The sequence below is a fragment of the Mandrillus leucophaeus genome, unplaced genomic scaffold (assembly GCF_000951045.1).
Source record: "Mandrillus leucophaeus isolate KB7577 unplaced genomic scaffold, Mleu.le_1.0 Scaffold259, whole genome shotgun sequence".
Taxonomy (NCBI): Eukaryota; Metazoa; Chordata; class Mammalia; order Primates; family Cercopithecidae; genus Mandrillus; species Mandrillus leucophaeus.
The window spans coordinates 3,456,289-3,483,043 of record NW_012102687.1 but is presented as its reverse complement, the minus strand read 5'-3'; the positions used below and the strand labels follow the sequence as shown (position 1 = coordinate 3,483,043).

The 26,755-nt window shown below is 36.9% G+C and overlaps 1 protein-coding gene across 2 annotated transcripts in view; it reads left to right on the top strand.

Annotated features, from left to right (window-relative positions):
• MARCH1 (membrane-associated ring finger (C3HC4) 1, E3 ubiquitin protein ligase) overlaps positions 1-26,195 on the top strand; it is a 594,955-nt gene extending 568,760 nt beyond the window's left edge. For both annotated transcript variants that reach the window (XM_011983989.1, XM_011983988.1), the window contains exons 6-7: positions 4,268-4,415; positions 21,921-26,195. In XM_011983989.1, the coding sequence (XP_011839379.1) occupies positions 4,268-4,415; positions 21,921-22,219 (447 nt within the window). In that variant the 3' untranslated portion in view covers positions 22,220-26,195. The remainder of the gene's footprint in view (positions 1-4,267; positions 4,416-21,920) is intronic.
• The last annotated feature ends 560 nt before the right edge of the window (positions 26,196-26,755 follow it).

The following is a 26,755-nucleotide window of genomic DNA, read 5'->3' as shown; positions in this document are numbered from 1 at the left end:
TGAGCCACTGCGCCTGGCCTGCATTTTATGTTACAGATAAACTGCCTTTATTCTTCACTGGTACAAAGATTTAAACAACACTTTTCTTTGGGCAGTACTTGTAAATGTATATTTTAGGGCAGAATATAATGCAGGTAATTTGATTTAGAAAACCTGCCCCTGTCATGCAGTTTGATTTAGCTTCATCACATAGACAATTTCACAGAAACAATGTTTGCATCAAGTTATACTACAATTCAGAAAAAACACATAGTCATATTTTACTAAGTGAATACTAGAGTTCTGTTGGATTTCTATTGTTTAGGAGCTTCCAAAAAAAAAAAAAAAAAATCAAAAGCAAGAACAGTAAAACAAGTACCAAAGACCCAGGGGCTGTGAAGTCCAAAGCGGGGTTCAGGACTACCTATGCAGGAGGTGCTAAGATGTTGTGAAACTACTTTTGCCCAATCTTAGCTCATCCTCCATCTTCAAGGTATAAAGCAGAACTTGAAGACTAAGGAAGGGCAGATCGGAGTCGGCAGTGTAAACACTTGTGAAAAGTATGATGGTGTGTGTGCTGTCGTGCATTCCCTCTCCCTGACCTTTGGGAAACGGGAAAGGGAGCTGCCGTCTTACCATTTCCACCAGCTTCCTCGAGACCACTTGGAGACACACGTCTTCTCAACACCGAGAGACTTGAGGATAAAATATTCGACTCAGGCCCAAGCAATAAGCAAAAGAAACTTTACTTCATCACTGACAAGCCAATAGTTTGTATTTTCTGAGGGTCCTGTGGGAAAAACTAACATAGAGTCATCTCCAAGGTAGAGCTCAAGAATTTACAAAAAATTAGCCCGGCGTGGTGGTGGGCGCCTGCAGTGTGCCTGAGTGAGGCTGGCACTGCTGAGGCTGACCAGGGACCACACTTTGGAGACCTGAAGAAGATCTTCTCAGGAACAACCTTCTCTAGAGGTGTAACCATAGTAACAATATACTCCTGGTAACGGGGTCATAAGTCACACGTTATTTGCTAAAGCAGGACAGGGGAGTAGAAATGCTATGGAAAGTTTCACAGGTTATCACTTGCCTATCAGGAAATCTTGTGAACTGCTACTGAATTTCAGCATCACAAATATTAAACGAAGGCACTTTCATGACAGCTTTGTTAAGATTTCTATCCTTATCTTCTCCATTTCTCATTCTTAGTAAGGCTTGCAAAATATACTGAAATTTTGTAAACAAACCTGAAAAGACAATATGAAAGGGAAGGTTTATAAAGTACATTGATTTCTGCCAGGCCTATTTACTGAATATTGTATGCAGTAATGTAGTCATTAGGAAGAGGGCGCTGTGGCATTACATTTACTTGTGTGCTGTCTAGCGAATCTCTAAATGGTTCCTGTAAGGATTTATAAAGTGGAAAATGTGGATGGTTCCCTTACACTTCACTTCTCCTTAGAATGGTACTGAGATTTAGAAGTGACGACTTCAGAGCTTCTATTGTCTGGAACTAGAAGAATCTTTACGAATGATTTGGTCCATTCTTGTCAGCTCCACTGACATTTTTCTATTTGAGGAGCTTTACTTTTTAATAATGTGTTCCAGCCATTTAATTAAATTGCTTCATAGATAGAAGAAGTCCAAATTTTAAGAGTATTTTAAGTCAACTTTATAGTTGAGGGTTGATTTGATATGAATATTTTGTTACTGCAAGTTTTCTATTCACTTGGAACGCAGAAACTTTAAAAATGTGAAGCTGTTTTTCTGCACCATCTTCCACTTTTTATCTGTCTGTATTAAATACTGAAGTAATTCAAGGAATATTTACTAAATTGCAAAATGCTATTGCCTAATAATAATATTCTATGATTATATGTGTTATTCAGATTAATATTACAATAAACCAAAGCTAAAACAGGATTTTTAAAAAATCAGTTTTGCACAGATATGAGGTTTTGATAAAACTCAATTAACATTAAAATCTCCTCAGTTCAAGATTGATTAATTCAAAATACAGTCTAAATTGAAGCATCTGTTTATTCCCTAATCACATTAATATTTACCCATTGTTATGCTTGGAATAATATATAAATATAGTTTGATAAAAAACAAAGTACAAGATAAAGTATGAATTTGTAATTGGCAAACTCCTGCAAGGAAAATTATGTGATGACTGGCCAGTAGGAGGAGAGGAAGGGATAGTGTTTGTAAATAAAATATATCTTTCTCTAAAATGTTTAAACTGCTCTAGAGCATCAAGGTCAGAATTCAAGTATTGTGCTCTCTTACAAATGAAATTATAGGCTCTTACTCCTTAGACTGGAAGAGAAGCTAGGAAGTATCTATTTAATTCTTTTAGCAATAATTGCATTTGACGGCAAGTGGCAGAGACCTGGGAAATAATGGCTTAATCAGGAAGACAACAGGATGTCCAAAGGCAAGCTGCTGATTGGGCTGAGAAATCTCTAATTCTCAAGACTTTTCCTCAAGATTGCAAGATGACTGTTGACACTCTCCCACTTAATTATGAATTCCAGTTAGCAAAGAGCAGAAAATGAAAGAAAAGATCAAAGGACAATACGTACATTAAAAAGGCAAAAACTTACTGTCCCACTAGATATCGGCTTACATCTCATTGCTGGAAAATAATCAATGTCCACCTGTGCCAAGAAAGGTTGGAAAGGCAGCTTTAAGCTGGGCATGATGCCAACCCTAATGAAATTAGTTTGTTAACAAAAGAAGTGAAGAATAACTCTTCTCCACCTCTCTGTCACAGCCTCTGTCAAAATCTGCTCCTCATGAAGATGAGGCAGTGAGGCCCAGAGAGAGTGTGTGATTTTATCCACATCTCAAAGCTGGTGGCAGGGGTAGCATTTTATGTACCACAATGTACACCATCTTGCTTTTGAGTTACGCATTGAATTCTACATATGTGATGGTCGGGTGGGAAAGGAATGGGGTCTTCTGAAGTTCTCAAGATTTTGCTTTAGTGAGGGCATAATAACATAAAGAATCCTAGATTATTAAAAGCTTGGCATGTCAGCTCACTTCTAATAACATTACTGTAATTTTTTATGGAAAGAATGCAAAGAAAAATAAAAATACAATTCCTAACATAATAATAAAGTGATATTGTAGCTACAAAGACATTAAAATATATTTTGAGAGGCTATTTCTTCAAAGTAAATATGAGAGATATTCCCTTATATAGACCATAACTTCAATAAACCTTGTGGCCTTCTTCCTCTCCCAGACTGAGGGGGCAGCCCTCAGCTTTCTCAGGAGTGTGATTAAAGGACAGCGGTCACCACAGTAGTTACAACACTTACGGTAGCAGCAAGTAAGGTTGCTCTAAAAGAGGCTGCAGCAGATTTTCTTGTATCACCTAAGTGATAATATTTGTTTTTCTAGACTAGTTGTGAACAGAAAATGTTGACTTTCTCTTGCAGATATCATTCAGCCATTCAAATACTTATTAAATTTATACATTCAAGACTGTAACACTATGTCCAGTTGTGTGATAATCCAAGAAGACAGTGTTACTTATTACTGCGTATTACCTAGTACCACAAGGAAGTGATAGGCAGAATCCTGAAAAGAAATTTTTTAATTGTTCAGTATTAAAGCTATCTCATTCCTGGTTCAGAGGAGGAAACTATAGGCTTGCAAAACAGAAATGACTTGATTTAATTCATTTGGAGAATAGAAAATTATTTTTGTTTGTAAATTAATATGTATTTAAGTTAGGCCAGGCACAGTGGCTCACGCCTGTAATCCCAGCACTTTGGGAGGACAAGGTGGGTGGATCACTTGAGCCCAGGAATTTGAGACTAGCCTAGGCAACATGCTGAGATCCCCCATATCTAGAAACACATACAAAAATTAGCCAGGCATGGTGGTACATACCCATAGTCCCAGCTACTCTGGGGACTAAGGCAGGAGGTTCTCTTGAGCCTGGGAGACAGAGGTTGCAGTGAACCGAGATTGTGCCACTGCACCCTAGCCTGGACGACAGAGTGAGACCCTGTCTCAAAAAAGAATACATATATATATGTATACACACACACACACACACACACACACACGTGAATTTAAGCTATATGTAACTCTCTAGGTTATAATTTCATACATCTCTAAACGTGAAGACTTATTTGAATATTATACTGTCATCTGAAATTGTAGATAATTACTGTTTTTCTTCCATTCATGATCTATGTCTGGGAAATAAAAGGGGAGCAAAATTTCCTAGTTTGCAATTCAGTTTTGTGTCCTTGGTTTCTGATTGCAGTGGGAGAAACTACAGATGACCACAAGTGAAAGGAGGAAAATATTCTGCTCTGTCACATTCCACGTAATCGCGATCACCTGTGTGGTTTGGTCTTTGTATGTATTGATAGATCGAACAGCGGAGGAAATCAAGCAAGGCAATGACAATGGTAAGAGCACATCTTCTTCTTTCTTACTCTCTTGGATCCTAAAGGCAATTCTCAGAGGTGGATAGACAGTCATTCCCCGGGTTAGGCCTTCATCATGTATGATACACTAGAAAAGCTAATATTTGCTATTGATTCTTCCCTAATCATGTTATTGATTAATACTCTGATTAAAAAGCATTAACTATATGTAGTCCCAAGCTGAGATGTGAAATTCATCAAATCCATATAAAACTTAGTGGCAGTTACATACAAATCGCAAACACCACTTCGGGCTTTTTGGGAGCTGAATAAGGATCAAGTTCTACCGCACGTGAAAAGGCAAAAGGCTGTGAAAATGAAGGGTTTCTCATTTTATTTAATTCACTCTAGTCATCTCTCCTTTAAAGCATGAAGGAGATGGCATTCTAGTAGAGAATGGGTTACAGCTCTTTAGTTAGTACTATATAGTTTGATAGAGTGGGTTAGCACCATGGTTTGACATTTTAGTCATGTGAAGTTTGATTGTGAAGGATGGTGTCAAGTCTGCAAAGAAAAATGTTTCAAAATCAGTAAGGCATATTCTCATAATGGATAGGCCACTTAAAAGAGAAAGCACAATGTCTATAAAATATTATTTTCATGTGTGAAAGGACCCAGTTCTGTTTCTCACTGCGCCTGTAAGTTTTCACACCTTATCCAGCCCAAATCATAGTGGTAAAACAGTGAGAACCATCCCCACACCCCGGCAGGAAACAGTATTAAACCACTGATGCCTCTAGAAAGGACATTGTTCAGATGGTAACATTTTGAGTTCGTAATGTTGTGAAAAATGTTTGCACATCCCTCCACCCCGCAAAAAAAAAAAAAAAATGGAAGAAAATGAAAGAAGAAAAAAATGAGAAGAGGTAAGAAAAAAAAATAAGAAAGAGATTAAAACACAGAAAGGTTGGTTACTTCTGTATTTCTGTGTGTGGATTCATAAACACAGAAGGGGAGGCTCCATTCTCACATTCGCCCTCTAGGTGGCAGCAGCACACGCCAGTGTGCACCGTTCTGAGCATTGCAAAAAGCCCAACGCGGCTGCAGGGATAAAGGGAAGGCCAGGAGCCACGATAGGAATTGTGCATGGGGTTTATGTGTGTCAGAGAGGGGATGGTGACAGCGTTTCAGGTGCCACTGTCCTTTTCTGGAAAAAAATGAAAGCACTACCGTGTCAAGTCTAAATGCTAGAAAAACAGGTAGGGTGGGGTTTTGTGGCTTGTTTTTATGTGTTTATGTATTCCATATTAACTCATTTACATACCATTAATAACAAACTACATTGTTTGCAACTACATAATGTACTGTTTCAGAGAGTCTTGATTTTAAAATGTTACATTACATCCTTATTAAATAAGTTCCCTGAGGGTAGAACTTTGTTTTTCTTTTTTAAATCCTATGTCCTCTCTTGATATAGATATTGGTCCAAGCCAAGTAAAAAACAGTGTGCTGTAAATGTAAATACTGCAATCACATATGGATGGAAAAACAAAGAGGCATCCCCACCTCGCTTCACCCAGTGTCTTACCCTAGAACTCTAATGTTTTCCTAGCAATCAAGGCCTTAGATTAGATGACACATTTAGAGCTCAGCATTTGAGAACCACAAATTTCTTCCAGGTAATGTAGTCTCTCCGCTCTCCCAGTGGTCACCCTCACTTGGTCTCTTTGTAGTAAACTGCAGACTCTTCTCGAGCCACATGGAAGGAAAGAAAATTAAGAGCCCCTCTCGTAGATGTAAGAAGAGGAAGCAATCTCATGTCATCTATACATAGACCCTCATAGACACTCATAAGAAAACCCCTCTCTTACATTTATTTTATCCAACCACATTTCTAAGGCATGTGACTGAATAGCAATCATTTACCCTACAATGAACATGATGGTCTCAACTTCAGCCATAAAAATATCTCCGAAACTCATGGCTCTATGCTTTCTTCCATTTTTCTCTGTCTCTTTGCTCATTCTGTAGGCCCCCTGGAGATTATTTTATCTTCAGCTGCCATGTCAATGCCGTAAGTTCCCAAATTCATCTCCAGCTCCCACTGTACTCCAGTCCCATACATCCACCGATCTTCTGAATGATTCTGTTTGAAAGTCTTAGCGTATCGCAATGCGTAATCCCCTACCACTTCTCACTAACACCTGTGGAAAAGGCACCACGAACACCCAGTAGCCAAACCCAGATATCCAGCTTTCACTATGATTTCTTCCCTCTTCTACCTTAAATCAACCACCAAATCCTGTTTACTCTGTCTCGCATACCTCTGGAATCTGTCCATTTCTTTCCTTCCCTATGGCTACCATCCATGTGGAAACTATCGTATTTTTGACTTGAAAACTGCAGAAGCTTCTTGACTAGACTTTCTCCAGTTTTGTCCAACTTCAACCCAACCCATTCTCAATAATGTAATCCCAGCAAATTTACAGAAACACAAATCTAATCACATCCTATTCCCACTTAACCATTAAAAAGTAACCCAAATTCCTCAGTGGGACTGTGCTGCCCCCGTGACCTAGCTGAAGCCAGCTAGGCCGAACATTCGTTCAGCTCCTCAAATCTACTTCCAGGCCCTTGCTCAGCTTTCCTGTCTGTGTAAAACATTTGCTTCCAGCTTCTCTTGTCCACCACCACCACACACACTCTTAAACACTCATATATTCTCACACACCTTCCTAATCCCAACTCAGCCTTTGCAGTTTACCTTGAACATCACTTCCTCTGGGAAACTCACTTCAGTTCCCTGAAGTGGGATCACTATTCCTACCACAGTGGTTCTCAGAGTATGGTCCTGGGACCAGCAACATCAGTATCCCCCGGGCATTTGCTAGAAATACATATTTTTACCTCCTACCTCCCTAGACCTATGAAACCCTGATGGTGGAGGACGGCAGTTTGTACTGAAGAAGCTGACAGGTTATTCTGATGCCGGCTAAGGATGGAGAGTCACTGCCCTACCATATGGTCACATAGCATCCTGCATTTACCCTCCCCAGGGCTTCTCCACATTTACTGCATGGTAGATTACCTGTGTCATGTTCCTAATGCTGCAAAGCTGCACTTTATCCCCAGAGGTTTATACTTAGTCACCCCTTAGATGATTCTATCATGCAGTTAGGGAAGCTCTGCCTGACAGTGAGACTTACCACATGCCATTGCAATTGCTCATTTAATTGTCTGTCTTCCTTCACCTGCTCAAAGCAGGTGGGGGCTCACCACGCCATCTCCCCGGTGCTGAACACTGTGTCTGGGACCAGGCAAGTAGTCCGGTCAACGTTGTACTAGGAATGATGAAGTGTGAATGTCTAGTACATAAGCTTTTCCGCCTCTTATTTTTCTTTTAGAATTGTTTTCAAAATATTTTTTTCTGTCTCAGCTGTGGGTGGGTGCGGGATTCCGGACAGTAACCTCCAGTGGACTCTTAATGACAATCAAGGGTCCATTTCTTAAAGGAAACTGCAGATGACATGATTTTTATATTTGGCATTTAGAGCCAAAGCAAAATAGAAAGCAAGATTTGATCAAGCAGCAGTGTCCGTGGTAATTCCTGTAGAGCCGCTTGCCAGCGGTACAGCTCTAAAACTTGGGTAATTTCAAATGGAAACCATAGTGACTTTCATAAAGGGAATCATTTGTATTTATGTTTAAGTTATATTTATTTATTTATTGTTTGTTTGTTTTATTATACTTTAAGTTCTAGGGTACATGTGCACAATGTACAGGTTTGTTACGTATGTATACATGTGCCATGTTGGTGTGCTGCACCCATTAACTCATCATTTACATTAGGTATATCTTCTAATGCTCTCCGTCCCCACTCCCCCCTCCCCACAATAGGCCCCGGTGTGTGATGTTCCCCTTCCTGTGTCCAAGTGATCTCATTGTTCACTTCCCACCTATGAGTGAGAACATGCGGTGTTTGGTTTTCTGTTCTTGTGATAGTTTGCTGAGAATGACAGTTTCCAGCTGCATCCATGTCCCTACAAAAGATGCAAACTCATCCTTCTTTATGGCTGCATAGTATTACATGGTGTATATGTGCCACATTTTCTTAATCCAGTCTGTCACTGATGGACATTTGGGTTGATTCCAAGTCTTTGCTATTGTGAATAGTGCCGCAATAAACATACATGTGCATGTGTCTTTATAGCAGCATTATTTATAATCCTTTAGGTATATATCCAGTAATGGGATGGCTGGGTCAAATGGTATTTCTAGTTCTGGATCCTTGAGGAATTGCCACACTGTTTTGCACAATGGTTGAACTAGTTTACAGTCCCACCAACAGTGTAAAACTGTTCCTGTTTCTCCACATCCTCTCCAGCACCTGTTGTTTCCTGGCTTTTTAGTGATTGCCATTCTAACTGGTGTGAGATGGTATCTCATTGTGGTTTTGATCTGCATTTCTCTGATGGCCAGTGATGATGAGCATTTTTTCATATGCCTGTTGCCTGTATGAATGCCTTCTTTTGAGAAGTGTCTGTTCATATCCTTTGCCCACTTTTTGATGGGGTTGTTTTTTTCTTGTAAATTTGTTTGAGTTCTTTGTAGGTTCTGGATATTAGCCCTTTGTCAGATGAGTAGATTGCAAAAATTTTCTCCCATTCTGTAGGTTGCCTGTTCACTCTGATGGTAGTTTCTCTTACTGTGCAGAAACTCTTTAGTTTAATTAGATCCCATTTGTCAATTTTGGCTTTTGTTGCCATTGCTTTTGGTGTTTTAGACATGAAGTCCTTGCCCATGCCTATGTCCTGTCAAATTATATTTAAACCTGCTTTCCAGTGTGCATATTGAAGGGGAGTGTGGGCATCTGTATAAATTGTTATTTCTTTAATCTTCCTGTGGCATTGGACTGTGAGTGCTGATCCTGAATTTACTTGTAAAGTTGTAGGGAAAAACTGCATAATTTAAGTCAACATATTTTAAATCCATCTTGAAAAACATTTACAATATTTGAAAAGAAACAAATTGTCCTTTTTCAGCCAGAATTGAGGTTGAATATAAAACAGCAAAATCTTTTGAACTGTAATGACGATCCTGGAAAGAAAAAAAATTCCTCATATGTCTGTAAATGGTTGTTCTTGTAGATTAAATAGGCATGATGCCACAGAGAGCCCTCACCTCTCTTTCTCCTGTGATGACAGGAAAAGAAAAAATAGCAAATATATGGTACTTGGAGCTTTAACACCCTAAATAATCCTATCACTAAGTTTAATTTGGGCAACAGTTGTTATTCTTGCCTTATCTTTGCATAGTCTAGAAGAATTCTTCAGTATATTATCCGTGTATAAACAACAAAAATACAAACTAAAAACAGCTACAACAATTTACAATATTAAAGAGACTGTAGATGTAGGTAGTAAAGTTGCCCCAGAAATGTTTCAATGTATATGTAAGGGACTAGCATAACAAATTGACTTTGTTTTCATGGCTGACTCACTTCCAGGCCTCCAAGTTCCTCCAGGGCAGAGACCTTGCCTCCTTATTTAGAAAATACTTGGTGTTAGTAGAGGCTCAAAAAATGTTCATTGGCTGTGACTGACTCCAGCAGACGAGAACAACCCAAAAAGAATAGACGCTGGCTTGACTTAGTTGTCAGAAGGCCAGGGTTCTAGCTCTCCCTTGGTCATTGACTAGTTAGTTATTTTTTTTTTTTCCTTTGAGACAGGATTTCACTCCTCCCACCCAGGCTGGAGTGCAGTGGTGCGATCTTGGCTCACTGTAACATCCTCCCCTCAGTCCCCCTCCCTGGGCTCAAGCGATTCTCCTGCCTTAGCCTCCCAAGTTGCTGGGACTACAGGTGGGCATCACTGCGCCCAGCTAATTTTTGTATTTTTTGTAGAGACAAGGTTTCATCATGTTGCCCAGGCTGGTCCTGAACACCTGGGCTCAAGTGATTTGCCCGCCTCAGCCTCCCAAAGTGCTGGGATTATAGGCATGAGCCACCGTGCCCAGCCTAGTTATCTTCAATTAAATGATTAATCACTCTGAAGCTCAGTTTTTTTCATTTGCAAAACTACCAAGGTTAGAGTGAGTAGCTGCTAAAAGTTCTTTCTATGATTTATTATTCAGACAACATGAACTTTACCTTGCATCAAACAGATTGAAACGTGTCTATATAAATAATGTACATATATGACACATAATTACTCACGGTGAATATTGTCATTAAAACAAGTTAAGAAAAAGGTTATAAATATGGGAAACAATTTTGTTGTTGTTGTTTAATAATCTACCCAACTGGAGAGAAGCAACCAGGATAAAAGTAAAGAAGAAAACCAGTTCCCCACTGCAGACCCCAAGGCCCCAACAGCCACTCACACACACCCTTCCTTATACACACACTTTGTAGTTCTGCATACCCTAAGCACCCAGCCAAAATAGTCCAACCTATGGTGAGATGCTTTCTGCAAACACACACTGCCACTGTCGCTGATAAGTGAACCAGGTTCTCTTCTGCTGCTTGGTGATTTTAAAAAGCTTTTAGACATTCTCCAGGTGTCTCCAGTCGCATGATCTCCTATATAACATATGCAGAATACTGTGAGAAATCAAATTTCAAAGCTGGAAGAGACCTTAGAGATCACTGTTTATAGATGAGGAAATAAGCGATTTGCCTGATCTCCAGCTGTATTATGAATGCCCACCCGGGAGCTTCTGCTTCACCCAATTTGACTTAAAGAGAAAATAGAAAAGTGAGATGTTACCGGTATGCTCCTGTGCCTTCAGGGGAGAGGAATGGGAACCCATTACCAAAAGGAAATATATTTTCAGAGCAACAGTATTTCTGGAAAGTCAATGAGTCTAAAAGGGTCTGGTAGATAAAACCCTGCTGATAAGTTATTGTCACTGTGGTCTGCAAGGTGGCAGAAATATTTCCTAACAAATGCAGTATACATAATTGCTCCTTAAGCATTTAAGGATGTTTTAGTTTATTTTTTGATGGGATTTCTGAGCATTTCTCCTGACGAAGGGAATTGTAACTGCAAGAGATGCCCAGAGACACACTATTACTAAACGCCAGTGGCCTGGCTGACAACTAGACTTCTTCCCTCTGTGATTCTGGAGGGAAGCTTACCTTCAGTCAAGCTGGGACACCCTAAACTCACAACACAGTGAAGTTAGAAAGATCTCACTGGTAGACACCTGTGAAAGCTCCGCTCTTAACCTACAGCTGAATCAGCCGAAGGTGTGTAGCCTTCAAATCACACAGATAATAACAATAACGAAAACTTATATTTACACCTTCTATGTGTCAGGCACTGTTAATTTGTTTAATCCACACTAACAGCCCTATGAAATTGGTAGATACTATTACCTCCAATTTTAAGTAATGTATCAGTTGGCTTTAGCTATATAACAAACCATCCCAGGCTGGGTTTGTTGGTTGAAACCTGTAATCCCAACACTCTGGGAGGTTGAGGAGGGCAGATCACTTAAGATCAGGAGTGCAAGACAAGCCTGGCCAACATGATGAAACCCTGCCTCTACTAAAAATGCAAAATTTAGCTGGGCATGGTGGTGCACACCTGTAGTCCCAGCTGCTCAGGAGTCTGAGGCCAGGAAATCTCTTGAACCCAGGAGGCAAAGGTTGCAGTGAGCTGAGATCGCACCACTGCACTCCAGCTTGGGTGACAAAGTGAGACTGTCTCAACAAAGAAAGCATCAGGAGAGCATGAAACCACCATCTGCAAACACATTTAAAGTTTCCGATTGAGTTGTGTTTCCTATTGTCCTATTGGCTAAAGCAGTTCATATAACCAAGACCAGCGTCAATAGGGAATGGGATACCCCAGGACAGGATTACAGGGAGGCATGAGCCAATCAGGGGCTATTATTGAAACAAGCTATCAAAGATAAAGAAATTGAGACCAAAGAAAATAACAGAGCAGGCCTAATACCTCAAGGAAATGAAACAGCTATCTGAGTTTAGGTGGATAAAGATGTAAAGACTGAAGCAGATTCTTAGGAATAGGGTTCTTTGGAATAAAATCCATAACCCTCAAAAACAATTGGAGATTTTGCACAGGAAAACTACTCTTGAGAAGTCATTAACCATAATAAGGGAAATCCTCTTAGGGCATGGGCTGCAAAGAAATTAACCAGAAGTCTGAATCATTTGGGGATTTGGCTATTCCTTAGCCAGGAAAGAGATGAACAAGTCAGTCCGTTGCAGAGATCCTGTTTATAACTAATGCTTAATTCTCAGGTTCCTGGTGGGGAAATGCTCTTGGATAACCCAATCCGTGTCTCCTGACCCGACTCCAATAGAGTACAAGATTAAGAAGATGTGAGGAATTTTTGTGTGTGTGTGAAAAAAAAAATTATAAATTTTACTTTTTTATTTATTTTTGCCTTTTCATTCAAGTTTTTTACATACTGTCACTTTTAACCTGGAGATCCCAGTATCCTTCTCTGCCTTGCTAAAAATAATCTTGTCCAGAGTCAGACTCCCAAGAGTCTAGAATGAGTTGTGAAGTCCATCTGCTTTTCTTTGTCTAAAGTGTTTTCACTCACTCTTTAAATATAAATTTCCCTACAAACTGTGGACTGAAATTTCTGGTTCTGGTGGCATCAGACTTTAAGGCTGCAGCATTCTGATCCCTTTAACTCTAATTTGTGAACTTTTCAATATCACATTGAAGGGCAAGACTACAAACTATCTTAAGCCTTTCCTGGAAAACCTATTCACATGTTGATTGTTTTGGAATGGCCTGGAGGATGCTGCAGCCTGCAAGTACCAGATCACATAGATGCAACTGTAAAAAGGAGCCCTGGAAGAATTTACTTTAATAATCATTAAATCAACAACAATATTGAGACTGAGAACTTACTGCTCATCCTTGTGGGATTAACATGATAATATAGAATGTGAATGAATCAAAGTTAATATGAGAGACTAGAGTAGCTTTCTAAAATTTCCTCAGAAAATGGTGGTAGAGAGAATGCCTGCTCTTTTAATTGCTGTCCAAGAATTTCCAAGAAATGTTTCCCCTTAATGCTTGAGAGGTAAAGATGGGCAGAGAGTTTATTACTAAACCTACAGAAACTCCTGCGGAAGGATTCCAGACACAGAGAGCAGTAGAGATGGGTTCTTGGGCCCGAGAGAAATGAGCAGATGCTTGAATTGCCTAAGTTCGATTTTCCAAATTCCTTTGCAAAATCGGCAAATAGAAACAACTTTGTGCTCCTGGCATTTTGAAGTGCAGGATACAGCTTTATATATGACTGAGAAGAAAGATACCTTGAATTGCACATAGGATGCCCAGGGAAAAGATTTAGTGCCTTCCTTTCTCTACCATTGTCCTTTTTTGTGGTGTACATTCTTTTGTCTTTGCTAACGACAGCATAGAAACGGATTAGTCTAACAGAATGTAAGAAGACAATTGGCTGTGTCTCAATAAAAGGAGGCAAGTACATTTCCTGATGAAAACATTCTTGAAAAATCCATTTAGCCCCATTTTAGCATCTCCTCTCAAGATGTCCTTAAAGTGAGTTTTCCAAGATACAATCCTTACAACCACTCAACAGTAATTTATTTCATAGAAAACAAAAATTGTGTCCACTTAGTTGAAGGCAAGAGGAAGAGCAGGCTGTCTGTTAGAGGTGGTCATTTGGACAGTGAGTTTGTACTCAAAATGGCTTTTGTATGTGGGGGTTGGGATGCTCTGCACTCTAAACTTAATGGAGGGGTTTTGTGGGAGATTTGACTTCCCAGGAACATAGTAAAGGATGGCGTGGGCAGGGGAAACTGATTCAGAGATACCTTGTGAAGGAAAGTGGAGGGATCAGGCTGAGTCTCCCAAAAAGGGCAGAGAAAATGGCAACTGTTTCCCCCTGGCCCAGATTCCCAGGTATATTATGTGCTTTGGTCACTGTTTCTGGAAAGAGAGGTGAAACGTGAGTGGACTTTACTTTAGATTGTCCACCATAGTTTTACTGACAGTGAAGAGGGGTTGTAACAGCTTTCATTAGTCCTTGAAATATCTACTGAGCAAGGAACTATGGAAAACAAAGTCCAGCTCAGACAGATTCTGTGCTCGTCAAGATTATAGCATGACAAAGTAAAAATGCTTATGTTAGAAAGTGAGCTCATACTGCACGTGGAGAAATAACATGGAATTGGAACAGTGGGAAAATTTATTTCCAGCTGGAAATGACCTCTAAGATGGGTTTTGTCAGACAGGTAGACACAGAGAAGTAGGGAAGCAAAACACAGAAAGAAAGAAGATCGTAGACAAAGGCTCAGAAATGGGAAACCTCCAGGCATGTATGAGGAACAGCTGCTAGTTTGGTTAAGCAGAGGAGAAAGCTGGATGTAGTCCATGAGAATTTCCCTAAAAATGGGAAATACAGCACATTTCATCTCCAGCCTGTCTGTGGTGAAAGCTTTCTAAACACATTGAAATTACTGCTTAATATAATAGCTTACAGCAGAAATCCTTTTTGAATTTGGAGAACTGCAAGATATCTCGCTCATATTCCAAATCCTTTCTGCAAATTTCCCAATAAAGAGACGTAAGTTATTGTCTTCTACGGCAGGGATTCTCAGCCTGAGCACTATGGACATTATGGACTGAATAATTCTTTGTTGGAAGGTGCTGTCCTGTGCATTGTAGGATGTCTAGCAGCATCCCTGGCCTCTCATAAAAGTCAGCAGCACCCAACTCCAGGTACAACGATCAACGATGTCTCTAGACACTGCTAAAAGTCCCCCAGAGAACAAAACTGTCCCCAGTGGTGAACCTGTGGTCTACACTGAGTCAGTGTTTCAGATGATTGTTCTCCTTGTGTAGATGAAGACAGCTAAGTAGGAACTTAAGAAAAAAAAAGCCCTTCTATATTTCAAATGCATGGACTCTCTGTGTAGAGAATAATTTAGCTCTTTTTATTTCTAACTACCATTCGATACTGCTGTTTTACTTAGCATACAGGAAAAATGGACACAGAAGTCCAGCCATGTATAAATATGTGCTGCCACTTATCTGGGACTATTAGAATCATCACATATCCTGATTATTCTTCAGAACTCCTTAAATCACTTATAAAGACTTTGCCTTGGAGTATTTTTAAACAAAAATAGCAAGTTAACTGCTATTTCCATGCAATTCACAAATCAAATTTCAACACTATCAGAGATTACTAGGTCAAGATCATTGGGTAATAATCTCACCTTTGGCATGAAATAGCAAAATGGGGAGAAGAAGGGAGAATCGAAATAGATGGTCTTTAAAGGTCTTTGAACTCTGAATTTTTAGTTCAGTTATTTTGCTGGAACACCAGAAAAATCAAGAATAAAACAATTTTTATTCTATCAGCCTGATATTTTCTTTAAAAACTTTTTTATAAGAAAAATGATTCTTTTATATACTGCCCCTCAATTTTTTTCCAAAAATGAATAATATATGTAGGAATACGCAGAATATGTTAAAAGTATGGAATATATGTTTCATTATGAACAACACTGTCAAATTTTTAGATGAGGAACTAGTGCTGCCAAAGCAAAACAACATTTTTTAAAACTTGCACTAATGGTCAAAAATTATTGTTACTACCTTAAAGTATTATATTTGATTGTCTATAAGTTACTTGGGAAATTTATAATAAGTATAAAGCAATTCATCTCATAATTCTATGTAATTATTTCTATATTTTTTATCCTAAAGTGAACATGTTTCTGGAGAGTATTGTAATACATAATACAAAAACCACCATTATCACTAGATAACAACAGTTATCGAACATGTGTTGGTTGCAAATACATCTGTATAAATAAATCAAATCCAGGTAGCATACTTTTATTTTTTAAATTCCTATCCTTCAGATCAAAGAAGTCTATAGGAGAAAGGGACCACGGAAACATTTGTATATAACTAACAGACACTGATTAATGATAAATGCCTGGTATAGTCCATTTTTGTACTCTAAAGTTTCTAAAATCAAAGGTCTGTTTTCTTGACGATTTGTTTTCTAACATCTTTTAACATCTTCTCTTAAGTATTTATTGATAATTGAATCTGTTCCTTCAAAGACTTTAAGTCCATGGTACACTAATTAATTTTTTTAAATAGTGACTAGGGTAGGGAGAGACATGAAACCATCAGTCTTTCTCCTAGTTTTACTAAGTTCAGAGTTACTCTATTTTACTCCAAACAACAGTATTTAATTAGTTAACATTAATAAGGTTTCTCCTGGACTACGATGTAGGGAATTTGCAATATTGTAAAAAAGCATCTTCTTCCTCTGGGCCAGATGGCAAAAAGATTTTTTCTCATGCCAACTCCAGAAGTTGACCTAGATTGTGGTGTTAGGAACCGTAAATCTATCACAGGGATTAGCAGGAAAGAGTGTTGGCAGTAATTAGGGCACGAATGCTGCGTTTGCCAACCTCATGACAGACTGCACCCTTTTCTCCCTGGAGTGGGTTCTGAAAGATTAGTAGAAGTTTATTGTAAAGAGGGCGGCACTGTAGACAGAGGAAATAGCATGTGCTAAAGCTTGAACCTGTATTAGGGCGTGCAGTGTTTGGAAAACAGCTACCCAGATAGGACTTTGGAAAAAGTGTACTAAGAAAGGCACTGGATGAGAGAAATCAGGAAGCTGAGGATGACGATAAAATAAATAGAGGTATAGGTCATGAGCATTTATTGTGCAGGGCTGCAGCAAACTTTAGGCACAATAAACTCCCTTGGGCATGGTTAAAAAGAAATGGAATGTTTTTGTGCAATAAAGTTTCCATAAACATATCATGCATACATTACCAATTTCCAAATATTTAAATGCTCCCAAACCCATCTCTTACTCGAAGAAATCCTATCATCTGACCTAGACACAGAGATGAATTCATGGAACTAATCTCAAGTAAGGAGCTAATATATAAAAATATATATATAAATATATTACATATAAAATACTATTTTTAGAGCAGATTTAGGTTTACAGAAAAATTACAAAGAAGATAAAGAGAGAGTTCCCACATACCACCCTGCACATACACAAGGTTTCTCCTGTTATTAACATCTTGCCTCAACATGGTACATTTGTTACCAGTGACGAGCCAATATTCATACATTATTATTAAAGTCCAGTTACACTGGGGTTCACTCTTTTGGTGCACAGTCCTATGAGTTTTGACAAACGCATAATGTCCTGTGTCCACCATTACAGAATCATACAGAATGGTGTCCCTGCCTTAAAAAGTCCCTGTGTTCCACCTATTCATCCCTTCCTTTCTGCCCCTAAACTGTTGGCAAACACCGATTCTGCTATCTCCAGTTTTGCCTTTTCTAGAATGTCATATAGTTGGTATCACACAGTATGTAGCTTTTGCAGACTGACCTCTTTCATTTAGCAGTATGCATTTAAGGTTCCTTTGTGTCCTTTTGTAGCTTGATAGCTCATTTCTTTTGAATCACTAAGTAATACTCCATTGTATGGATGTATCACAGTTTATTCATTCACAGATTGAAAGACAACTTGCTTTGAACAAATATGTATAAAGCTGCTACAAACATTTGTGTGCAGGTTTTTGTGTGGACATAAGTTTTCGTTCATTTGAATAAGTATAATGTTGTATCATTTGAAAAGCTTGTGGTTACCATTGTAAAAAAACGGCCAGACTATCTTCCAAAGTGACTGTACCATTTTGCATGCCTATCAGCAACGAATGAGAATTCCTGCTTGTCGTTCCACATCCTTTCCAACATTGTTTTCAGTGTTGTTTTTAAACTTTAGCCATTCTAATAGGTATATAATGATATCTTGTTTTAATTTGCAATTCTCTGATCACATATATCGATAATCTTACCATCTGTTTATCTTCATTGATGACATACCTCTTCAGATCTTTTGTTCATTTTGTAATTAGGTTATTTTCTTATTGAATGTTAACAGTTATTTGTATATTTTGGATACAAATCCTTTTTTCAGAATGTGTTTTGCAAATATTTTTTCCTGTGGCTTTTCATTCTCTTAACAGTGACTTCCTCAGAGCAAAAGGTTTTAGTTTTAATAAAGTCCAATTTATCAATTTTTCTTTTCATAGATCATACTTTGGTCACCTAAATTTTCTTATCTTTTAGAAGTTGTATAGTTTCACAATTTACATTTAGGTCTATAATCCATTTTGAGTTAATTTTTGTGAAAAAGGTAAGGTCTGTTTACAGACTCATTTATTTGCATGCAGATATTTAGTTATACTAGCACCCATTTGTTAAAAAGGCTATCCCTTCTCCATTGAATTGCCTTTGCTCCTCTGTTAAAGATCAGTTTTCTATATTTGTATCGGTCTATTTCTGGGCTATTCTGTTTCACTGATTTATTTCTTTATTCTTTCATTGATACCACACTGTCTTGATCACCGTAGTGGTAGTAATCAAGGATAGTGTCAGTTTTCAAAAACCCTGTTCTTCTACTTCAACATTGTGTTGGCTATTCTGGTCTTTTGCTCTCCATATACACTTTACAATCAGTTTGTCAATATCCATAAAATACCTTGCTGGAATTTTGAATGGGATAGTATTGAATCTGTAGATCAAATTGGGAAGAATAGTTATCTTAATAATATTAAGTCTCCCTACCCATAAATGTGGAACATCTTATTTCATTCAGATATTCTTTTATTTCCTTCATCGTAGCTTTATAGTTTTCCTCACATAAATCTTGTACATATTTTGTTAGGTTTACACCTAAGGTTTTTGTTGTTGTCATTGTTTTGTTGGCACAAATGTAAATTAGCTTGTGTTTTTAATTTCAGATTCTGGTTGTTTGTTGCTATATATAGGAAAGCAATTGACTTTTGTAAAACTTTGTATCCTGCAATGCTGTCATAATCACCTATTTAAAAAAACAAAACTTTATCAATTCTTTGAGATTTTATACATAGACAATCATATCATTTGTGAACAGATAGTTTTATTCATTCTTTCCCAATCATCTTTTATTATTCTTGTTTTATTGCATTAGCTAGGACTTCCAGTGCGATGCTGAATAGGCATGGTAAGAAGGAACATCCTTGTCTTGTTCCTGATCTTAGGGGAAAAGCATCTAGTTTCTCACCATTATGATGTCAGCTATAGGTTTTCTATGTTCTTTATCCCATTAAGGAAATTCCATTCCATTCCTAGTTTTTATCATGATTGAGTGTTGGATTTTGTCAAATGTGTTTTCTGCATTTATTGATATATTCACATTTTTCTTTAGCTAATTGATGTGTTTACATTGATTTCTGAATGTTGAACCAACTTTGCATACCTAGAATAAATCTCTATTGGCTGTAGTGTATAATTGTTTTTATACGTTGTTGAATTCAATTTGCTAACATTTTGTTGAGAATTTTTGTATCTGTTCATGAGAGATACTGGCCTATAACTTTTCTTCATAGTAATTGTCTTTGCTGAATTTAGTATTGGTTAATGCTGGTCTCACCTGATTAGTTAGGAAGTATTATCTCTTCTATTTTCTGGAAAAGACTATAGAACATTGATGTCATTTCTTCTTTAAATGTTTGGTAGAATCCACTAGTAAAATTATCTGAGCTTGGTGCTTTCTGCTCTGAAAGGTTATTGTTGATTTAATTTCTTTAATAGATCTAGGGATATTTAGATTATCTGACTATTAATTACACCTGCCACTGTAATGATCTCTTATTTCTCCTGTGTGAGCTTTGGCCAATGATATTTTGAAGTATTATTTCCATTAGGATTAAGTAAATATTCAAGATGATGACTATTATGAATTATTCAAGTCATAAAGAAGTCCTTGCATATTAGGAGTTAGAAAAAAAATTATCTTTGCTACCGGTAAAGGTTCTAATACATTTGATTGCATATATTTAATCTACTGGAAAACTAAGTTCAGATTTGATTACTCAAAGAGGCATAGAAATTTATTTTAAACTGACAATGCCAAACAGAGCAACAAATTAATGAAACATCAACAACAGTGAGAGGCTTTTCATGTTTTCTTACAATCCCTTTTAAGATCAGAGAACATTTTTTTCCCAAAAAATTTCAAAGGAAGAGTCAGAGCCAAAGCATTTTGAAAAGAAAAAGAGTTTACTTGCAAAGGTTCAAGAGAGTCAGACTTCAGAAAAGCTGGATAAGCAAGTGAAAAATATAACAGGTATTTAAAGAAAAATATAAAGAAGATTACCATGATTACTAAGTTTGCATTAATTTGTTCATGGAGAAAAAACAAAATCTTATCACATGATGATCATATCCAGAAAGATCTTGCAACATGAGCTAAATAAAAGTCAAGAATAAAATGGTCTTTGTCGGGGTCTGGGGATATAAGAAATACTCAATATTTCATTATTTTGGGACCAGAAATTGACAAGGTAACCCTGTTCTTTTTGGTTAATCTTAGGGTACAAAGTGCTTCATCATGACAGAAACAGGGCATGACTTCTGCTTTGCTTCTAGAAGCATAAAGCAATGTCACTACTACAAAATATAGATACGATATTTCTTATAACTCTATTCACTGTTATAAGTACATAAAAATCCACAGTCAAATGATAGACTCTCAATTACCGTGGTTTTCACACATTTCTACCATCCATTCCTAGTGCACCGTATTGAGCCATACTGAGCTATATTTTTCTCCTTCACAACTTTTCACTTACGGGAAGACAGCTATTGTCCCCCACACTATCGTAATGTGGGCAAGAGGACCACTTGTCCCTCATATATTTAACACTCTTGACCCTCATATATTTAACATTCATAATTATGTGTTGCCTAAATACTCACTGTTGTAGTCATTGAAACACCTGTGAAATAATTTTTAAAACTGTATATTTACAAAAGAAAGCCTATTTCTAGTAATGATGATGGAAATTAAGAGAAAATATAGACATCTATAAAAGTGTGATGGTTCTCAATGATAAAATATGATTTATGAAACAAATGGCTAAAATCCTAAATATTTTGCACGTTTGTAGTCAGGAATTCTCTCTCTGATGAAATGTGGCAGCTTTTTCCTTCCCCTCCCTTTCACTCCTCCCCATCTCCCTTCTTCCATTCCTTCCTTTTAAATTTTAAAAGAAATGAGAGTGGAAAGACCTATACATACAAACCCATGCATGTACCCATCCCTCATCTTCTTAAAAGGATTTTAAACTCTGATTCTTCCATTACGTTCACCAGTCTTCCTTAAAGGTTTAGCTATGAGGAATAAATGTCAGTGTCCAAATGTCCAAAATCTAACATATTATCTCATAATTATGATAGGTACTTGATGCTAGGAGAAATAAGAGATTTGACAGTGAGAAAATTTCCTGATATACAATTTTGACAGTACATGTAGGATACTCAAAAGGAATTAAGGCAATTCACGTTATAATTCTTTCTAGTTATTAACAATATATTCCTTGTTAACATAATCTAGCAGGCAGGCATGGGCTTTTGAAGGGGCATAGAAAAAAAATGACCAAATCCACTGAGGAAAACTTGGTGATAACATTCTCTCTTTTTTATTTCAAAGGTGTCCTTGAATGGCCATTTTGGACAAAACTGGTTGTGGTAGCCATTGGCTTCACAGGAGGTCTTGTCTTCATGTACGTCCAGTGTAAAGTCTACGTTCAGTTGTGGCGCAGGCTGAAGGCCTACAACCGTGTGATCTTTGTACAAAATTGCCCAGACACTGCCAAAAAACTGGAGAAGAACTTCTCATGCAATGTAAACACAGACATCAAGGATGCTGTGGTAGTGCCTGTATCACAAACAGGTACAAATTCACTGCCATCTGCAGAGGGTGGCCCCCCTGAAGTTGTATCAGTTTGATGGAACCTGTTGGGAGTTCCTTCACCGAAGAATATCTTTCTAGCCCTCAGCCACTACAAATGACAGAAGTGATCTTGAATTATTTACTCTCTTCAGCTCCTCCTTTCTCCTACTGACACATTTTTCCTGACTTTGTTCAAAGAGGAAAGGAGGAAAACACACCAAATGCCCAGGATCCCATGAAGTATAGCGTGAAGTATGATATGGAAATGTGAAGTTTGCCAGAGAATGATTTCTAAGACAATTAAGAACTACTGGGGCAATGAATGCTTTTAGGCAGTAATCAAAGATTAAATGGACCCATGATACTCTTCAAAGTAACAGGGGAAAAGTTCAAGAATACAGACTTGAATTGCAATGTGTATTATTTCTAGGGCCTTGTAATGTTAACTGTCTCATCTGGAAATAACAAACATACTTGGTTTTAAGCCTGAAATTGTCTGCATTATCCCTAAGTCACATTGGAAGCGAACTTGGAGGATGCGTATTTTGATATGTTTTGACAGCTAACAGATTTTTATGGTTATAGTGGAGTCCGGTTATTTTGACAGATGCATGTTTTTTAAATAGATGCAATATACACTTGAAGACATTGATATTTGGAATTATGTTTAAGTCATGAACAAAAGATTTTCGGAAAATGTTCAGATATAATTACCTCTGTTAAATACCCACGGAACTCAGTTATCAGGTCTTATATTTTTTTCTGATTCCTCTAATACAGTGCTGTCCAATAGCAACACAATAACCACAAATGCAGGCCACATATGTGAATTTTTAATTTCCCAGTAGCCCCATTTTAAAAAGTAAAAATAAATGTAAAAGTGAATTTTGATTTTTTAAAAATTTAACACTATATATGTTATTTCAACATGTCATCAATATAAAAAATTGAGATAGTTTACATCTGCTTCTTGAATCAAGTTTTCAAAATCCAGTTTGTAATTTAAAAGCACACTTCAGCTTGAATTAACTATATTGGATAGCACAGCCGTAAAATTAGAGACTAAGCTTCTGTTTTATTTAACAGTTGAATATTTCAAAAAAGTTTCATTCTTTCTTTTATTTCAAAGTCTCATAAAAGTTATGATTTTTAAAAGCACTAAATTAAGTTAAGTATCCTCATTTTAAAGTCAGATGAAGTTCACATCTCTAAAGGGTAAAAATCCAAAAGTATAGAAAGATAAAATAATCTGCCTGTAGCAAAGTTGTGAAATTAATTTGTTTGTTACTATGAAGTACTTACGATAGGGGAATAAAATTACCTATTTTTGTTATTGAATCAAATGTGTAAGGCTTATTTCATCCATATGAGGTGTCAACTTGACAGATGAGTAATTATGACTAAGAATCTAGACCTTACTTATTATAAAAGCTGACAGGATTTCCCTTGCTCAGTTAGAAAGCAAAAATAGTCAACAGATTCTGTGATAAGTAATTAATTGTTTAGGTTTGACAGTTGATTATTGTGTTCTTTGCATATTCATGTAAAACTGATGTGTGAATGGCATTACAGTGAGTTAATGATTATAGATATAGTAGCCTGTCAAAGAAAGACGTCCTACATTAAAAAAGGTGTCATATTATGTTAGCTGTCATTATTTATTAACATGAAAAGGCAATGATGGCCATAAGAACCAAAGCATGAGTATTACATTGCACAAATCTGGGTATGACATGGATGCACTTTGTAATTATCAGTGTGCTTGTTCTTCACAGATCATAGGAAAAAGGAAAAAAAAAAAACAAACCTTTAAATGAGGAGAAAGATGGTATGAATATTAGTAGTGGCTGACATTGAGTCCAAATAGTCTTGATTCCTAGAAATAAACAAAAGGTAAACAATGTCAATTTTGTGTGTGTGTATGGCGTGTGTGTATTCATGTATATATGCGGGGAAAACGTTAAGGTATTCAGTCAGGAAACACAAGATTTAAAACTCATCTTTCTTAAAACTTGTTATAAGCATAGGGAAAACAAAGTCGAGGTAACTTAACCAAAAATTCTGTATAAATAAGGATATAAGTAATGTTTTAAAAAACATGTGGACCTTAAACAAATTAAACTGTATATTAAATTCCTCTTAAATTCCCATTTTAAATATTTAAGATAAATATATTTATGAATAACAAATCTGTGGGTGATTTAACCACGGCACCACATCCAAGGGATTAACCTTAATGCAATTTTCGTGTTAATTGTCCCAAGCTTCTTACTAATCCATTTTCCCTGTGGGTTAGTAATGGCAACATGCTGTTTACAGATATGTTATCTACAGAAAAACATCTAGATATCAGCAAACAAAGAAATGTTGATTTCTCTTTTGTTTGCTCTGAAAGTAAAATAGTCATTTACCTTAATTAATATGGAAAATATTGTTTAAATTCTGTACGAACCTAAACAAGATAGGTTGCAGGGTTGATTTCACAGTGGAGGATGATTGGCTAAAATAAAGCCTCATCTATTAAGGGCTACACTTAACACTAAGAAAACATTTCTAGAATGAAAAGCAAAGATAAGCATTATTGTATTAATAGTAAAAGAGGACATGGGATTTTAAAACTATATCTAAATTCTTGAAATTAACTTTTATGGGCTTGGACATTGTTGAAATGAGAAAATAATATAGCTTCCTGGCAGGTTAAAAGTCAACACTTGATTTTGCTCTTCTTCTGACTTTTTGAAACCCTGAAGTTCTGAATTTCAAGCTTTTAAGAAGCTTTTCAGCAATGGTTGTTTATGGTTCAAACATCTGAAATAACTACCTGCATTTAAAATCTAATGTTGATTATTTTATTTTTACATTCTGTGTGGCAATGGAACATTTGCCCTTTCAAACAATAAAACGATTTAGCTTCGTGGCAGTGCTTTTTTTGTGGACTGACTATACCCTTCAAAAAGGAAAACTGCTCTACAGAATGCCAATTTTGAGGCACGTTTACCTGCTCATGGAAGAAATAAAATGGAACTGAAAAAAAAGGACTAAAATTGAAGAATGAAATTACCGTTGTGTTAAAAACCTTGGCTCTTTATAATCATGAATCTTCAGTATTATCAATACCATAAACCAGACACTGATGCTGTTAGTTTTTTAAAGAACTATCACTCTTATCGTACAGGAGCAAAGATTACACTGTAAAAGAAAGAAATTCCAATTTTTTTAAAAGTAAAGCCCAAAAGGCAAGCTTAAGTACAAAACCAAAACAAAAATGAACACAATCTAAACTAAAGTGAGCCCAACAAGCTGATACAGCAATGTGTAACCTGCAGGAAGATAGGTACAGACTGAAGGAGTCTTTCAAAACACCCCAGCAGTCAATCTCACTCTGCGCTGCTTCTACACACGATTATAGTCCCAGAGAGACGACCTCATAGTTATATTTTATCTTGTTTTACAAAAGGTCCTTGGGTACTCTTTAAAACATCTATTCTTTGGCAGGAAAATTAGCTCATTAGAGCAATGACAGCATTAAGGGAAATTATAAGGGCCCTGGGGCTGAGGTGGGAAGATTCTTCCATCTGCCCCATATAGTTTACCCTTCCTTGCCTTGAAAATGAATCTTTTGGAACAGAGTACAGCTCTTACAAGTTACTAATATCATTATTATTATAGTTGTTACATAATACTTTAATTAAGAAAGATGAAAACCTTTTTTCTTTCCTAAGTCAGCCCAATGGTGCTATTTTACATATCAACACAGTTGAAAGGAAGTACTGTTATTTTGGGCTGCAGTGTTTCCTCCACATCTAAAGAAAGCCCATTTTGAAATTGGATACTGCATTAAAACAAAGAAGGAAAAATTATTTTAACTGTGTGCAGTTTTTGAAATTAGGCATTTGTACTATTTTGGTTTTACATAATTCTCTTGCATTAACAATTTACTGTTTTGTGAATCATGTGTACTAAAGCAAATTAAGAAAAAGAAAATAACTATCTGTGAAAGACTTTGTATATTAAACAAGTGATGCAAACCTTGGTTGTGGTTTCCACACTTTTTGCCTAACAGACTATTTGCATTTGCAACGTCCAAACACACATGTTTTTGATTTAAGATTTTACAAGGGTCTGAACATATATTATTTTAAAGCAAACCTACATTGACTAACTCATGACATGGTACAAAGAAATAAATACACAAACAGAGGGAAACCAATGAAAATAAACAATGTGGACTTTCAAACCTGCTTTAAAAAAAGGTTTAAGAGAAATCACAGTGTAATCTAGAGGGATTTTCTCAAGAATAAGTCTTGGATATAGACAAATAAGAATATAACAGCATTTTTCTATTAAGAGCTAATAGTGGATTCAGATAATTGCATGGATAATAAACATTAAAAGCAAGATATTACAATCTAAGAGGCTTGGTGATAGCAAAACACAAAGCACTCTCCAAATGTCCAACTTATAAGGACCTACAGGGCTTTCTACCAGTCTGCTAACTATACGAGCCAACTCTTCCACCCAAACTGGAAATCTGAACTTAACACCCTCCCTCACCACCAGAAATTATAGCAAACATTCCTAGATCATTAACC